This window comes from Eleutherodactylus coqui, chromosome 4 (genome assembly GCF_035609145.1).
Source record: "Eleutherodactylus coqui strain aEleCoq1 chromosome 4, aEleCoq1.hap1, whole genome shotgun sequence".
In the NCBI taxonomy this organism is placed as follows: domain Eukaryota; kingdom Metazoa; phylum Chordata; class Amphibia; order Anura; family Eleutherodactylidae; genus Eleutherodactylus; species Eleutherodactylus coqui.
Window position 1 is genome coordinate 272,568,755 of NC_089840.1, and position 17,655 is coordinate 272,586,409.

At 46.3% G+C, this 17,655-nt stretch overlaps 1 protein-coding gene across 9 annotated transcripts in view; it reads right to left on the minus strand.

Annotated features, from left to right (window-relative positions):
• Positions 1-17,655, minus strand: part of LOC136624332 (oocyte zinc finger protein XlCOF6-like) — a 459,204-nt gene that overhangs the window by 117,143 nt on the left and 324,406 nt on the right. For 4 of the 9 annotated variants that reach the window (XM_066598265.1, XM_066598256.1, XM_066598260.1 and 1 more), the window contains one exon: positions 10,243-10,307. The exons of 2 other annotated variants lie outside the window; for them this stretch is intronic. In XM_066598265.1, coding sequence (XP_066454362.1) covers positions 10,243-10,307 — 65 coding nt within the window. Of the gene's footprint in view, positions 1-318; positions 2,042-10,242; positions 10,308-10,389; positions 10,514-17,655 lie in introns of those variants that run through there. 3 more of the 9 variants (XM_066598263.1, XM_066598264.1, XM_066598261.1) reach the window with 2 other exon arrangements.

The following is a 17,655-nucleotide window of genomic DNA, read 5'->3' on the forward strand; positions in this document are numbered from 1 at the left end:
GATGCTATATGAAAAGTCATTCGCCATGAGGGAAGATCGTATGGAAGGATTCCTTAAGACTTGGCAGCCATGGTCTGAGTACCTAAATATCTGGGCCTGCCTTGGCTATTACTGTTGTGAGGAGATGACTTTGGACCTTGAAAAGGGGAGGAGAAGAGAAGAAGAGAGGGAATTCGATGATACAATGACACAGGGGAAAAAGAGGTGGGGGGGGGGGGGTCAGAAAGTAAAACACATATTACTATAAAGCAAATCCTGATTGTACCAGAACACCAAATTTCACAAGTCATTAAGGCAATGTTTGCTTGTAAGGCTGTTTATTTGTTTGTTATAATGTTTATGCGATTGAACATATAAGATCCCCCTGCGAGGGGTAATATGTAACACAACAGTTTGTTATAAAAATAAATTTGCAGAGCCATTAATAAAATCCTTTTGAAACTAAAAAATAGGAAATGACTTGTGCGTTGTGTGAATTCTCTGATGTCTAACAAGAACCAATTTATTTGGTTAAAATATTTCCCACATTCTAAACATGCAAATTGTTTATCCTCTATGTGAATTCTCTGATGTTTAACACAAACTGATTTATGTTTAAAACATTTCCCACATTCTGAACATGAAAATGGCTTCTATTCTGTGTGAGTTCTTTCATGATAAACAAGAGCTCCTTTCTGGGTAAAAGATTTCCCACATTTTGAACATGAAAATGGCTTTTCCCCTGTGTGAATTCTTTGATGTCTAACAAGAATCGAGCTTTGGTTAAAACATTTTCCACATTCTAAACATGCAAATGGCTTCTCATTGGTGTGAGTTCTCTCATGTGTAGCAAGACTGTTTTTATGATTAAAACATTTCCCACATTCTGAACATGAATATGGCTTTTCCCCTGTGTGAATGAGCTCATGTCTAACCAGGAATGCTTTAAGTTTAAAACATTTCCCACATTCTGAACATGAAAATGGCTTCTCCCCTGTGTGAATCCTCTGATGTTTAACAAGATCTGATTTCTGATTAAAACATTTCCCACATTCTGAACATGAATATGGCCTCTCCCCTGTGTGAGTTCTTTGATGTTTAACAAGAGTTGCTTTCTCGTTAAAACATTTCCCACATTCTGAACATGAAAATGGCTTCTCGGCTGTGTGAATTCTCTGATGTATAACAAGAACTGATTTCCGGCTAAAACATTTCCCACATTCTGAACATGAAAATGGCTTCTCACCTGTGTGAGTTATCTGATGTTTATGAAGAGCTGCTTTCTGGTTAAAACATTTTCCACATTCTAAACATGAAAATGGCCTTTCCCCTGTGTGAATTCTCTGATGATTAAGAAGAGCTGCTATCTGTTTAAAACATTTTCCACATTCTGAACATGAAAATGGCCTCTCGCCTGTGTGAATTCTCTGATGTTTAACAAGATCTGTTTTCTGGCGAAAAGATTTCCCACATTCTGAACATGAAAATGGCTTTGCGCCCGTGTGAATTCTCTGATGTTTAATAAGATCTGATTTGTCTTTAAAACATTTCCCACATTCTGAGCAAGAAAATGGCTTCTCCCCTGTGTGGGTTCTCCGATGTATTTCAAGACTTGATTTCCATTCAAAACATTTCCCGCATTCTGAGCATGAAAATTGCTTCTCCCCTGTGTGAATTTTACGATGTGTACCAAGAATTGATTTCTGGCGAAAACATTTCCCACATTCTAAACATGAAAATGGTTTCTCCCCTGTGTGAATTCTCTGATGTGTAACAAGTTGTGATTTTTTGTTAAAACCTTTCCCACATTCTGGGCATGGATATGGGTTCTCTCTACTGTGAACTTTTTCATGTTTAACATTCCGTTCATAAATTTTATTTTTCTTTGCAGTCTGTGATGAATCAGAAGATTGGATCAGCTCAAAATGATCAGATGATGGATCTTTGCTGTGAAGAGCTGATGGTATATCTGGGATATAGGGAGACTCTTCATATGCATCTTGGGTAATACTATGATCATCTGAAGATATCAGACATCCCTCTGACCTCCCGCTGCCATCTCCTGCCAAGAAGAAATGCAATTCTATTATTTTTGAATAATATAACCAGAAGGGCCCATTCACAGAGCCGTATACTCAGGCTGCTTGCTGTACATGTCGAACTGTGAAATAGTATTACCATTGAGACATAACCTTTGTTTAATAGAAGATAAGTTATAACCATCAAAACCAGCAAGAGAAATATGTCTCAGTAATATATACACTACTAGTAGAATTAACTTTTGTATTCTAATTTTTTGCAAATATTGAAAATGGTAGTCCCAGAGAACTAAAACCCGGTCTAAAGCCTTCCAAAGCCCCTTGATTTACCAATGTGGCAAATTCGGTGCAGATTGGTGCAGTCATTTGGCCGTTATGTTTGTGTTCCGACTTGTTTCAAATATGTTGAGAACAGTAGATCGTTAACACCTGAAACCTGATCTAAAACCTTTAAAGCGTCTGATTTAACTGAGTGCTGTATTTGGTGCACATTGGTCCAGTTGTTTTGTATGTTCTGTATGCACAGCCATAGAAATTCAATTACATATAGAATAGAATTCTGCATCTTGTTATCTTGGTCAGTTTTTACCGTAATCCATGTTCTGTATTCTTCTATGTGGCCATATAGGTCTTCATGTTATGTATTCTGTTATCTGGGTATAAATAATTCTGCTCTGCATTCCTTTATCTGGCTATAGGGGAATGTTCTGGATTCCATTATGTGGGTCTATGTCTCCTTGTTCTGGATTCTGTTATCTGGATATATGTTTCTATGTTCTATATTCTATTAGCATACAGTAACTCAATACCAGTGTAATAAGAGGTAATAGTATCCTAATCCCATATGTGGGGAAGTATGTTTCCCACATTAGTACTGACGGCAGATGTATAAGGAATAGGCCTCGTCTACATTCATATCCACAGCTCAGATGTATTACTACTTTAAAGGCTAACTAAACTTTCAAGAAACTTGACAAAATCACAGTGACACATTAGAAGTTTTGTTCAGGGGGTTCAGGTACTGAAACTACTACAAATTGCTAAAATTAAGGGGCAGATGGGCTCAGCCAACTGGTGTGCACCTCCAGCTGTGATTGACAAGCGTTGTGTAAGGGGTTAAACATCCATGTACTATCATATACATATTTATAATTGCTGTACCTTATGTTCCCGCCAGGCAGGACCTTCAGTGAGAGGTCACATGACTTTGTTCACTCTGATCTTTTATGTTGTTATGAACTGACAGGACCTGATCTGCACCCTGATTGGTTAAAGGCCTGTGTACTAAGGAGCTAAAGAGAGATCTTGTTCCCGGGCTCCGGTGGGACTTGGCGGCTTCAGAGAGTGCAGGGAATAGAGAGATTGAGCTAGTGGAGCTGTAGCAGAGCGGACCTGCAGCTGGACTTGTGTGGATGCGAGTTGGAGAGCCTCAGAGGAACAACTCAGGATTTGCAAACTAAGGCTGTCTGCACCCAGGCGGATTTGCATTGCGGAATCCGTGGCGAGTCTCCACCTCTGGGTTCCGCAGCAAATACCGCCCATAGCATGCTATGGAAAAGTGATTCTTCTTGCACATGAGCAGAAACCAATTGCGGTTTCGGCTTGTGGAGGAAAAATTGCAGCATGCTCTATTTTTGTGTAGATTCCGCACGGACGGCTTCCATTAAAGTCAATGGTAGCTGTCCGATCTGCAGCCCTTTAGTAATTGACATTGCAGAAAGGTCGCAGATTTGCGTCATCACTAGGCAATGACGCAGGAAAGCAAAACCTAAAAAAAAACTAAAAAAACTGCACTGTGCATGTCAGACGACTAGTCGTGCATACTATATGCAGTACAGATGAAGATGCAGAAAGGCAGGTACGCACGGACGCCCCTTCTGCCAGGGCCTGATTTCGCATTCGAAATCTGACTCGCCTATGTACAGGTGGCCTTAGTGGGAGAGCTGTGAGCTGGTAAAAGCAGTTGGGTGGTCCGATAGATTCGCAGTGAGCGGACTGGGTCGGCATCTCCAGGCAACGTGCACTGTTGTTCAAGACGCAAAGATCAGCAGCCAGGACTGGAGTAGGACATGGAAGTCTTTACCAAAATATACGTTACCTATGACATCATGACAGCATACAATGGAGGTTGCTCCTCTGCTGACTTGTAGGGACAGGAAGAGGCAGAGAATAAAAGGACCTCCCCCTCCACCAAGCACCAGTGTTTCCTTCCCCCACAAGACAGCAGCGGCAGAGACTCCACCGCATGCGGCTGGAGTGAAGACTTACCCCAGTCTGGGTTCACGTGAGCAGCATCGGATCATGACAGCCGTGGTTTCCCACAGTAGCACTTCATTTGGGTCTCAGCCAGGGGCTGCGTGGGTCAGGATCCAAGTACAGGCTGCTGGCACAACCGTGGCTGTCGTCCAGGTGGCCGCCGCACCTTAAGAGTCCCCGGCACGTCCGATAATGTCAAATGCTGGCGTCGGCCTTGCGCGGGGGGGAGGGTTCGTGCGGAAAGTTCGCCAAATTCAGAATTTATAAAGCCCCTGCACCAGAGAAACGCTGCGGGTGGTGGATGCAGACTGGTAACCGCTTTCAAGTAAGGATTCTGGGACCCACTACAGGAAGGTTGGCGAGAGAGGATCCGGAGAGTCTCCAGACTGTAAGTGGTCCTGTGGGCCGACCAAAAATGCACCTGCACTAGACTCAGTTCACTTACTGAGTATTTCTTGCCATTTCAGGACAGGGATACTCAAAAGCCCAGGGAGGCTAGAAGGAGTAAAAATGTCCAATGCGTTTGGGAAAGTTGGACAATGTTTACACAGAAAGCCTTTGTGCTACTTGTTGAGCTAAAATACTGCAAGAGGAAAAATCATCTTTTATGCCTGACACCAGGGTAATGATCCGTGAAGAGGTGCAACCTTCCTTTGCAGAGCTCCAGCCATGGCCCTCGGGGGCCACGAGGACGGCTCTGGCTGTGTCAGATTCTGACTCCGACATAGCCGAAGATTTGTCCCTGGAAGAACTGAGTGAGGCAGTGCAGGAGGAAAAGAAATACTTATTTTCCTCCTCCAGCATGGACCAGTTGCTTAAAGCAGTCCGTAAGACCATGCAGGTCAAGGATGAGGCTCAACAACTGCGTATAGCGCAGGAGAAAATGTTTGCAGGTTTTTTACCGCAATGCAAGTCATTTTTTCCCGTAAGTACTACCCTTAAACGCCTGATTTTAAATGAGTGCCAATGCTTTGAACAGAGTCCCTTGGTTTCAAAGGACTTTAAGGACTAACTCTTGTTCTCTGAAGAGGACATCGCCACCATTGATGAAATACCCAAAATAGATATGGCCATTTCCATGGTGACAAGGAAGTCAGGTCTGCCTTTTGATGACGTATCCCACCTGAAAGACTCTATGGACAGCAAGGTGGATCCAGTGATGCGAAGAGCCTGGATTGCGTCAAGTTTGTATATAAAATTGAATATTGCTGCTACATCTGTAGCACGTTCTATGACGGGCTGGCTTGACCAATTGTCCACATTAATTGACCAAAAGGCCACAAGAGAGGAAATCGCTAGTGGTATTCCCTTGCGACAGATGGCCATGGGGTTCTTGGCAGATATATCTAGGGAGTCTGTTCGTTTTTGGGCTCGTGCAGGGGCCTTATCTAACAGTCTGGGTGAAGGCCTGGTCAGGTGACATCACCTTTAAAAACAAACTCTGTGCCTTGCCCTTTTCGGGTCACCATATTTTCTGGCCAGACCTGGATTGCCACCTAGTAGAAGTGGCGGACAAAAGCCAGGGGCTTCCAATTGACTGACCCCCTAAAAGACCATTTACACCTGATCTCTTCTCCTCTGCCTATGTGGGGAAAGGGAAGTCTGGGAGATGGTCTTATCCCAAAGGAGGAAGGGGTAAGGTTCCGACCATTATCCCTGATGCTTTATCTCCACAACAAGTAGGCGGGAGATTAGCTAGTTTCCATACCCAATGGCAGGGTGTCACAACCAATGAGTGGGTACTAAATCTAGTGGTAGAGGGCTATAAAATAGAGTTCGGGTCACGTCCCACGGATAGATTTGTAATAACCTCCATACGATCTTCGGTGCTGCAGCAAGCTCTTCTTAAAGGTGTACAAGGGCTATTCGACCTTGGAGCCATCATTCCCGTCCCCATACGAAAATGTCAAAAGGGATTTTACTCTCCTTAATTTCTCGCCCCCGAACCCAATGGATCACACTCAACCATAATTAACCTTAAAAACCTAAACAACTTCATAGTGTATGAGAAGTTTAAAATGGAGATCATCAAAACCTTAACACCCTTAATTTAGTGCAGATAGCGTTATAGCCACTACTGACCTTAAGGACGCGTATTATCACATTCTCATTTACCCCAATTTTCAAAAGTTCTTGAGATTTGCTCTGGAAATTGAAGGTTCAATCTGTCATTTCCAATTCACTTGCCTTTCCTTTAGGATTTCCTCCTTTCCACGTGTTTTTTCCAAAGTGGTTATCGAGATGGTAGCCCACCTACGTAGGTTGGGAATAGAGATGAGCGAACGTACTCGTAACGAGTACTTACGCACCCGAGTACCGCCATTTTCGAGTACTGCAGTACTCGGGCGTAAAGATTCGGGGGGCGCCGGGGGTCGGGGAGAGGCGCGGCGGTGCGTTCGCTCATCTCTAGTTGGGAATAATTATCATTCCATACTTGGATGATTTCCTTCTGGTGGCGCATCTAGACATCACGCTTGCGTTGCTGCAGGACCTAGGCTGGATTATCAATTATTAGAAATCCAGCATGGATCCCGAAAGTAGGAAAACATTTTTTAGGTGTAATGCTGGATTCCCATCGTCAGTGTTCTTCCTTATCCCCATTCAGGAAACAGCAAATTCTTGTGAAATCAGGAGTGTCATGCAGGGATGGCATGCGGATCCTGCGGTTAATGACGTCTTGTATCAACATCGTGCCCTGGGCCCAGTTCCACAGCCGTGAACTTCAGGCGCTTATCCTCAGGATAAAGAACAAATCCCAGGCTTCTCTCGATAGGACAATTCTAATTCCTCCAAGGCCAGATACTCACTATGATGGTGGATGTCGGTTGACAACCTCTCTGAGGCTTCAGAACCAGGACCATGCGATAGTTGTGAAGACAGTTGCCAGTGCTAAAGGTTGGCCACTAGTCAGGAGAATACATGTAATGTACCTGGGGCCCTCAAGAGAAATGAGATTCTTTCAATTTTAGAGAATTGAACGCAATTTGGAAGTCCCTACGTAGCCCCCAGTCACAGTTAGTGGAGAAGCACGTTCGAATTTTACCAGACAACATGACTGCAGTGTCGTTCATTCGCCACCAGGGTACCACCAGGAATACTATGCTTCAGCAACTGGTGGAAAAGATCCTTCGTTGGGCAGAATGAACAGCCTGGTTGCTGTCAGCCTTCCATATAAAAGGGGCCAAGATCACAACTGCCGATAGGCTCACGTACATGACTGTTAATCCTGATAAGATTTCATTTACTTTGGAACCGTTCTTCCGGCCCAAAGTCCTGTCAGATTTCCATAGGAATCATACTATTACTATTCTATCCTTCGGTCAGGATTTTAAGAATGAAAAGGAACAAAAACTCCATAACTCAGATGTGAGGAGAGCGGTACTAGCGTACCTTGAGGCAACAAAACATTTCAGAAAAACTGACCAGCTTTTAATTCATTTTTAGGGGCCAAAGGAAGGATCACTTCTAAGAACTCGATCGCTCGCTGGCTCAGGCGAGCCATCCAAGAGGTGTGCAAGGCCCACGGCATCCCCCCAAAGTACTGAAGGTCCACTCTACCCGAGCGGTGAAGTGTTCTTGAGTGCAGAGAGCACACGCCTCGATTGAGCAAATTTGTTGTACGGCCACATGGGCGTCTAGACTGGACTTATAAGCTTGTTGTGATGCAACCTTCGGTAGGAAAGTACTGCAGGCAGTAGTCCCTCCCTAAAAGCTCTTGCCATTATTTGGTATTCCTCCATCGGATGCTGTCATGATGTCGTAGGGAAAATGGGAATTTAGTTTACCATTATTTCCCTTTCTTGAAGGCATCATCACAGCATATGGGCTTATCCCCCCCTCCCCCCTCCTCTGCCGGCATGTTTATTTTTTTGTCACATGAGTATATATATAAATCTGTCTTTGGAGGTCAGTGAGGACAATAAAACACACCTTCTGGTTGAGAAATTAGTCACTGTGGTTATTTGGAACACACTGGTGCTTGGTGGAGGGAGAGGTCCTTTTATACTCTGCCTCTTCCTGTTCCTACAGGTCGGCAGAGGAGCAACCTCCATCGAATGCTGTCATGATGCCTTCAAGAAAGGGAATAAACGGTAAACTAAATTCCCGTTTTTCTCATGACTTACTTTGGTTTCACACTTCTGTGAACTAAACATTGGAGCCCCTTCAGAAGAGTGCGGAAGCCGTGTCTGGTATATTGCTTCCATGGCCTTATCACTACATCTCATATACCTCTACATATACAATGCTGCTCACTAAGTCTTTACTTTTGTTATTCAACTGCCGTAATAATTAAAGTTATAGTTAAACAAATAAGAAGGCCTTAAAATAAGATTCACAATCATATGGGAGCATTAACCCTTTCAGGTAGTCCCAGTAATTCCAAGACAGTCAGCTTTGGACTCGCTTGCCCTTTTCTTCGTCTGGGCAGCTGCTGACCTTTACACGACCATCCGGTCTCTGACTCATAGAAAGAGTGGGGAGCGAGACTCCCTCTCCCCCCCCCCCTTCCCCCATGCACTATGCACACTATCTTCGGCCTCTAGGTCATTCAGGCCTTTTGGTTTGCCAACTTCCGATTTCTTGACCACTCTGCAGTTGGCCCCATTCTATCCTTTGTGGCGGCTCCCAAGCATGGGGGTATGGTTGCATGTCTTGCTGAAGTTGTAATATGGCCTCCATTACTTTAAAAGGGGTTTCCAGTTGTAAACTATTGATGGCCTATATGTAGGATAGACTATTAGTAGTAGATCGGCAGAGGTTCACTGTCTGGGATCCCTGCAGATCAGCTGTTCACTGGGCTAGTGTGCTCATGCACTGAGAGGATTTCTGCAAGAAGCAGATAGCTCCATTCCCACTGCAGTGGCCAGGCCTGGTATTGCAGGCACAGTTTACATTCACTTCAGTGGCCTGCAATCCCAAGCCTGGCCACTGCAGTAGAACAGAGCTATTTGCTTTCTGCAGAAATCAGCTCAGTCCACCAACCCAACAAACAGCTGATCAGCAAGTGTTCCAAGCCCTGAAACCTAATGATCTACTATTTATGGATAGGCCATCAATAATTTAGGACTGGACAACCTATCACACTTCCCTGCTGGCACCATTCGGTGCTTTCTTAAAGCATCTGCTCGGCATCCAGAATTTTCTCCCCGTTTTGGGGCGAGGCTTAGCTTTATTCAGTATTCTCTACAGCATGGCCTTTTCTTCAGAGTGGTGATTCTGCCCCTTTATTTTAGTGATTAGTTGGGGTCTCATCACCGGCCCCCCAACAATCAAAACATTTTACTAGGCAAAAGCTTTCTGAAAGTTTAGTTCTCCTTTAAACGCCCGCAGTGTTATCCCCTATAATAATAATAATACACTTTCATCCCTAGTTTACTTGTATTGTAGCTGAATAGAGGGATGTACGGCTGAGAACCCGGCAGCACAGAGCTTAAAGCACAGAACTGTTGTAGTCAGCGACTGCGGAGAATCTGGGATGTTCTCTGCATTTAGTGGTCACTCACCTGGGTGGTCATCTGTAGGAATCCCCTCCTTACACGGCTGGTCCCCCCTCACATGTGTCTCTGTAGCATCAATAGGGAGCAGATCTTCATCCCGATTCACAAGCTGGGAAATAAATATTGTAAAAGTCATCACACAGTTGGAGAAGTCGTGTGGGAGGTTTTATATGGCCAGAAAAGGTCATTAATTAGTAGGAGGAGCCGGAATGACATGACAGCAGTAGTGATCTGGGCCAAATAGCTGCAGGTCTCCTGTATAACTCCAACCTGTTGCTTCTTTATTCCAACCAGAAGTCTCCAGAACCAGAAAATAGTGATAAGATTCGGGGATCTAATGTCTGCGGTCGGCTGTAATCCCGCCATCTCCAGCTTTCTTATTACAATCATATAATAAGACTGAACACAAGACCTTCCCAGCCGTCCTACAGACCAGAGGGGAGATTTCATGAGACCTTCTCTCCATCTACCTGATCATCCTGTGGAAGAAGAGGACGGGGACATCTCTCTGCTGCAGTTCTCTTACTGGATCTACCTGCAGAAAACACAGACAGCCACTGAATTCATTCTCTACATACAAATAATAAAGGCTGTGTGGATTTAGTCCTGTCTATTACCTGGTGATGGGGGGCGCTGGTGGTCCTCCATTATGGCGTCCTTGTACAGATCCTTGTGTCCTTCTAAATACTCCCACTCCTCCATGGAGAAATAGACAGTGACGTCCTGACACCTTATAGGAACCTGACAACACAATGATACCGTCATCACCCAGACACGTTATACCGCCATAGTGTTACTGTATAATGTCCCAGCATTCCCAGCAGCGTCACCTCTTCAGTTAGCAGTTCAATCATCTTGTTGGTGAGTTCTAGGATCTTCTGCTCATTGATCTCCTCCAGTATCAGGGGGTGAGGTGGAGGCCCTGTGATTGGGCTCAGGGGTCTTCCCCATCCATCAGACACCGGGGCCTGACAGCCATCACTAGAAGTCTTCTTCACTACCGTGTAATCCTGTTTATGGGGAGATACATCCATAAATATCCCTGCAGACATTCCCAGAGTCCTTCATCTCTCCCGTCATATCATCTGGTATTAGGGGGGGTTGGCTGATTTCATAATAAAAAAGAACTGAGCAATGCAGAGAAATTACATAAAACAAGCCTTCTGTATTCGATCTAATGCCACCATTAAGCTTCTACCCGCTGGACTTTGTTTAGTCGCCTGCAGTGATGACATCATGTTAACAACACGCGACCGCTGCACCAGAAAACAGATGAAAGGTAGTGTTTAACTGACCTGTAGGGTATAGTGGGTTAAACCTAGTTAAACAATGCTTACATTTGACAACGTTTGGCCAGGAACAGGTTTCCATACATTTTGTTATGAGACTGAACAGCGCAGCCGACTGCCCTCGTGTGTCCAACAAAATAATCGCGTGGAAACATACTTATATTTTTAACATTGCAGTCATTGAAAAACATACAGAAACATTTGGCTGTGGGTTTCCACACACTTAACGTGTACGTAGGGTTGCCACCTTAGTCACGAAAAAATAACGTCCACGGTAAAAAGAGGCGTTGGGCCTGGCTTATCACAGCATTTTTTCCCTTCTTTATCTCCTGGATCCAGGCAGCGTGTTCTTGCGTGTAGATGGCGTTTAGTGTGAGCCACACATCATCTACTCGCGAGAACACGCTGCAGACGCTTGCATCGCATACAATCTACACATATATAATTATATACATGAGATACCCAGGTTACCGCAGCATGGTCCATATTACTATATACAGGAGGTATACCACCCCTGTATACAGTGATGCTGATGTAAGGTAGATATGTCCCGTATGTAATTATATGTACAGCTGGTATAGCGTGTACCACCTAAACATACAAGATTACATGGTACATATCTTATATCGCATGTACTTCTCCTCTGCTCTCCTCCTCAATATCCCGACCCTGTCACTGCAGGGCCATCCGGACATCCATCCTGATCCCCAGACATCACATACACAGCTCCACTACATCCCTCCTGATCCCCACACATCACATACACACACACACAACACCTCTACATCCATCCTGATCCACACCCACACACCTCTATATCCATTTTGATCCCCACACATCACGCACACCCACACACACAGCTCCACTACATCCATCCTGATCCCCACACATCACATACACACACACACCACCTCTACATCCATCCTGATCCCCACACATCACATACACACACACACCACCTCTACATCCATCCTGATCCACACACACACACACACACACAACACACCTCTACATCCATCCTAATCCACCCCCCCCCCCCCACACACACACACACACACACACACACAACACCTCTACATCCATCCTAATCCACACACACCCACAACACCTCTATATCCATCCTGATCCACACACACCCACACACAAACACCTCTACATCCATCCTGATCCCCAGACATCACATACACAGCTCCACTACATCCATCCTGATCCCACACATCACTCACACACACACACACACACAACACCTCTACATCCATCCTGATCCCCACACATCACACAACCACACACACAGCTCAGATACATCAAATGTGCCCCCAACACATCACACACAAAGCTCTACTACATCCATCCTAACCCCCAGACATCACACACACAGCTCTGCTACATCATCCTGACCCCCACACACAGCTCAGCTCCACCCACTCCCTCCCTTTTTCCCTCCCTCCCTTAATCCAGACCCCCACAGCTCCAACACACACACACACACACACACACACACCCTGCAGAGTCTTTCATTTACTGAGCTCCCCGTGGTCATGTGATCCCTGACTCCTCCCAAACAGGGTATCACATGACGTGACATCATTGGAGGTCCTGAAAGCTGACCGCTCTCAGGTCTGCATTTCCCCTGATTTCAGGACTGCCGGAGGAGGGTTAACCGGCGCTAGGGGGCAGTACAGGCTCTGAAAATACTGGCCCGTAATAGGGACGGTAAAAAAAAAAAATACAGGCACTGGTCTCACAGAAAAAACACCGGCCAGGTCGGAGGACTACCGGCCGGGTGGCAACCCTACATATACGCGTTTTAAGATCAAATGCCTTAGAACTTTAAAACTCCGTTAAAAAAAAACGTGTTTTACAGTGAAGAACGTATAGGGCGCATGCGTTTAAAAAAAACAAAAAAAAACCTATGCTTTAAATGCATGCAGTTTTACGCACTTTTTCATGTATGTTTCCTGCATACAAGAACCCAACAATTATCATTTGTTTTCGCTCATTTGCGCAATTATTTGAATGATATAATTGGTCCATGTAAAAGCCAGCTAACTCTGTAGGTTGTAACCAAGCTCGAAGGGGTAGACAGAGAGGAAGCGCTCAGCGCTGGAGACCTGGGAAGGGCTATTATGGGCTGTCTTACTGTTTTTCTTAACATGGACAGGTTAAAAACCATCTCTGAACACCTCTCTAAGGGCTTTTACCCACTAGTGCTTTTTTAACGCTGAGATATCACTGCTTTTTTTCCAATGGGATTTTCTAATGTTAACCCCTTAGAGACCACACCTTTGTGTTTTTACGTCCTGCCGTTGCAGGACGTGTATGGAGGGAGCGCCGCTATGTCCTTCTATACATCGCAGGTGTCAGCTGTTTATTACAGCTGACACCTGCAGGCAACAGGCCTGTTCGGCCACGTGGCTGATCAGACTGTTAACCCTTTAAATGCCACTGTCAAATCTGACAGCAACATTTAAATCCCCGAACATCGTTAAGATTGCGGGAGCCGTGCAGCTGTAATGGTAGTCATGGGCCTTCTGAAAGGCCCCAGGGCTGTCATGGCAAAATGCCTATCAAGCCATCTCTGTGGGGTGGCTTGATAGGCTGCCTGTCAGAATGCAGCCGATTGTGCACTGTAGAAATCCATGTCCGCATGTAAGCGGGCCGCTAGAGCGGAACCTGCCCACGTCCGCATGTAAGCGGGCCGGTAGAGCGGGACCTGCCCACGTCCGCATGTAAGCGGGCCGGTAGAGCGGGACCTGCCCACGTCCGCATGTAAGCGGGCCGGTAGAGCGGGACCTGCCCACGTCCGCATGTAAGCGGGCCGGTAGAGCGGGACCTGCCCACGTCCGCATGTAAGCGGGCCGGTAGAGCGGGACCTGCCCACGTCCGCATGTAAGCGGGCCGGTAGAGCGGGACCTGCCCACGTCCGCATGTAAGCGGGCCGGTAGAGCGGGACCTGCCCACGTCCGCATGTAAGCGGGCCGGTAGAGCGGGACCTGCCCACGTCCGCATGTAAGCGGGCCGGTAGAGCGGGACCTGCCCACGTCCGCATGTAAGCGGGCCGGTAGAGCGGGACCTGCCCACGTCCGCATGTAAGCGGGCCGGTAGAGCGGGACCTGCCCACGTCCGCATGTAAGCGGGCCGGTAGAGCGGCACCTGCCCACGTCCGCATGTAAGCGGGCCGGTAGAGCGGGACCTGTCCACGTCCGCATGTAAGCGGGCCGGTAGAGCGGGACCTGTCCATGTCTGCTTGTAAGCAGGCTGATAGATTACGATCTGTCCATGTCTGCATATAAGCAGGCTGGTAGAGCAAAACCTGTCCATGTCTGCATGTAAGCGGGCCGGTAGCAGAGCTTTGCACCTGCAGTCCTGCTGCCATTATCACCTCCTTTCTTTTTTCACTACTCACCCCAGTTTCCCTACAGGCTCTGCTTATATCCAACTCCCAGTGCTTTTGAAGTGTCGAGGGGACAGTTCTCACCACTTATTGTTAATGGGAAACATCAGATTTGATTGACACCGAGTGGTGGAAACTGTTCACTATCAACCAAATCTGACTTCCCCCCACTGACAGTGAGCGGCGGCACCATCCACTTGGCATATTCAATGCGCTGGGACTTGAATCTAAGGATAGCCTGTATGGGGGCAACAGAGGCGAGAAGAGATACAACAAGAATGGCGATACCATCAGTGAGGTTGCATCTGCAAAGCTACGAGGCGGTCAGGTCAACTTTTACACACATAATAATGATGGAACGTGACGTCATCCCCAGAATCTCTCACCTCTCCTGTAAGCCGGAAGAGTATCTCTAGGGTGAGGGTGAATATACTCTCTGCAATCTTGTCCCGGTTCTTATCCATCCTTGATGAGTCAATCAGGATTAATATCTGAGATAGAAGATGTCAGCCGAGGATCCTAAATGCAGAGAAGATGAGACAATGTAACATCATAGAAAACCCCCCGTAATAATACAATTACTGGAGAAAATAAGTGAACTGTGTGAGGAGATATCAAAGGCAAATATGTGAGCAATATTTCCAGGCAAATACTATTGAGTAATCATCATCAGGATAGGTCATCAATAGTTGATCCTCGTGGATCTGCTGCTCAGCTGATCATCCGGCCCGCAATAAAGATCGGGTGATTGCGAGGGATCCCGAGTAGTGGATTCCTGGCAATCAACTATTCATGACCAATCCCGTGGAGAGATAATCAAGAGCATTTGCTCGAAAAACCCCTTTTGAGTATGTTCAGATGTTGCAGATTTTGATGTGGACCTGCAACAAAATCCACGATATTTTGAGCTGCAGATTTTGATGCAGAAATTAAAGTAAATCTGCGTGGGGAATTTTCACTGTGGATTCCATGTCCAAAAGTCATATGAAATCTGCGGAAAAACTATGCTCCAAAGACTGTAGACTAGAGTCCAAATTCCTCATTAAAAAGGGTCAAATCTGCATGTGGATCTGCAGCTGAGCTGTGGATTTCTCTTGTGGTTTTCAGTGTTGGAATCAATGTGTGAACATATCCCAACAGTAAGGATCCTCTTACATGGGACGACTGTCAGGCGCTTCGGTGCTTAGCAGCCATAATCACTCCTGTGGTTTCGTAGAAGAGCAATAATCGCTCAGTTAGTGGAGTAGGAGCGGTGCCTATCCAATCACAGCCAGCACTCGATGAATTCAATCGATGAATGGTTCAAACACAGCCATTCATCGAGTGCTGGCTGTGATTGGCTAAGTGTCAGCCAATCAAAGCCAGCGCTTTCAGAAGGCGTGGATTTTTCAATCCCCGGCCAAAACAGAAAAAGATCAGTGACGGGACCCGGGAAGAAGATGCAGCCGGGCTGACAGTGCGTCTAAGGTGATGTATGTGTTTTGTTTTTTTTCTCTTCTTCAGCTACAGCTTATTTTTGGGGTAGGGCTTATATTTCAAGCCTCCCATGAAAATTCTCGCATGTGATGCTACAAATAATATAATTATAATCTTTATTTGTATAGCACCAACATATTCCGCAGCACTTACAGACAGGGGGAATACAGAAAGACAAAAAAATACAAAAATTACAGAACCACGGTTACATGTAGTAATCAGTTGATGGAAACAATAGGGGTGAGGGTCCTGCTCCAACGAGCTTACATACTACAAGTCATGGGGTGATACAGAAGGTAAAAGGCTGGAAATGTGCACGGTATGGCGGGGTGGAGAGTGAGGGATTCTATACACATAGACAATGGTCCAACCTTTGGCCGTGTGACGGCAGAATCGGTATGACTGCAGGAGCAGTTTATGATGGCTAGCAGGGATTGTAGTCAATATGTCAGGGAGCATGTTATCAGGCGGAGTACAGAGGGGTTTGTTTAGGGAATTCGGTATGCCTCCCTGAAGAGGTGCATTTTTAGAGCACGCCTGAAGTTCTGTGAGTCCTGGATTGCCCGGGTAGCCTTTGGTAGTGCGTTCCAGAGGACTGGTGCTGCTCTGCAGAAGTCTTGGTGGCGGGAATGAGTTCGAAATAAAGGGGTGCTCAGTCTGGTTTCATTAGCAGAGCAGAGAGCCCGGGCTGGGTGATGGATTGAGATGAGGGAGGCGATATAGGGGGGTGCTGCGCTGTAGAGGGCTTTGTGGATGAAGGTAGTGAGTTTAAATTGAATTCTGTATTTAACAGGCAGCCAGTGCAGTGACCGGCACAGGGCAGAGGCATCCGAGTAGCGGCTGGACAGGAAGATGAGCCTGGCTGCCGCATTCAGAATGGATTGTAGAGAGTCGAGTCTGGTGCAGGGGAGGCTGATCAGCAACGAGTTGCAATAATCGAGCCGTGAGTGGATGAGGGCAACAGTAAGCGTTTTTAGCGTGTCCACAGTGAGAAAAGAGCGGATTCTTGCGATGTTCTTGAGGTGCAGCTGACATGTTCGGGCGAGACATTGGATGTAGGGGGTAAGTGATAGATCAGAATCGAATATGACCGCAAGGCAGCGGGCATGTTGTCTAGGAGTTATGGTGGCGCCACACACTGAGATGGAGATGTCAGGATGAGGTCGGTTAGTGGAGGGTGGAAATACCAGTAGGTGAGTTTTAGAGAGGTTTAGTTTTAGGTAGAGAGAGGACATAGTGTTAGAGACAGCGGACAGACTGTTGGTGATGTTTTGGTGCAAAGGTGCAGAGATGTCATGGGAAGAGGTGTATAGCTGGGTGTCATCAGCGTAGAGGTGGTATTGGAGGCCAAATCTCCTGCTGGTTTGTCCAATAGGGGCTGTGTAGATAGAGAAAAGGAGAGGCGAGGAGCACCTAGGGGGTGGTAGATAACTGCTACTCGCATGGACAGCGGACGGTAAAGCCATAGCGTATGTACCTGAAATGATGGAAAAGGGAGTGAGGGTACAGGAGGGATGACCTGGTAGGTACATTTTGTGGAGAGAAGAGCACCTACTCCTCCGCCACGCCTGTCATCTGGTCTCGGGGTATGGGAGAACTGCAGGCCATTGTAGGACAGTGCAGCAGGGGAGGCCGTGTCAGACTGCTGGATCCACGTTTCTGTGAGAGCGAGCAGATTTAAAGATTTAGCAGTAAAATAGTCGTGGATGGTGGGGAGTTTATTA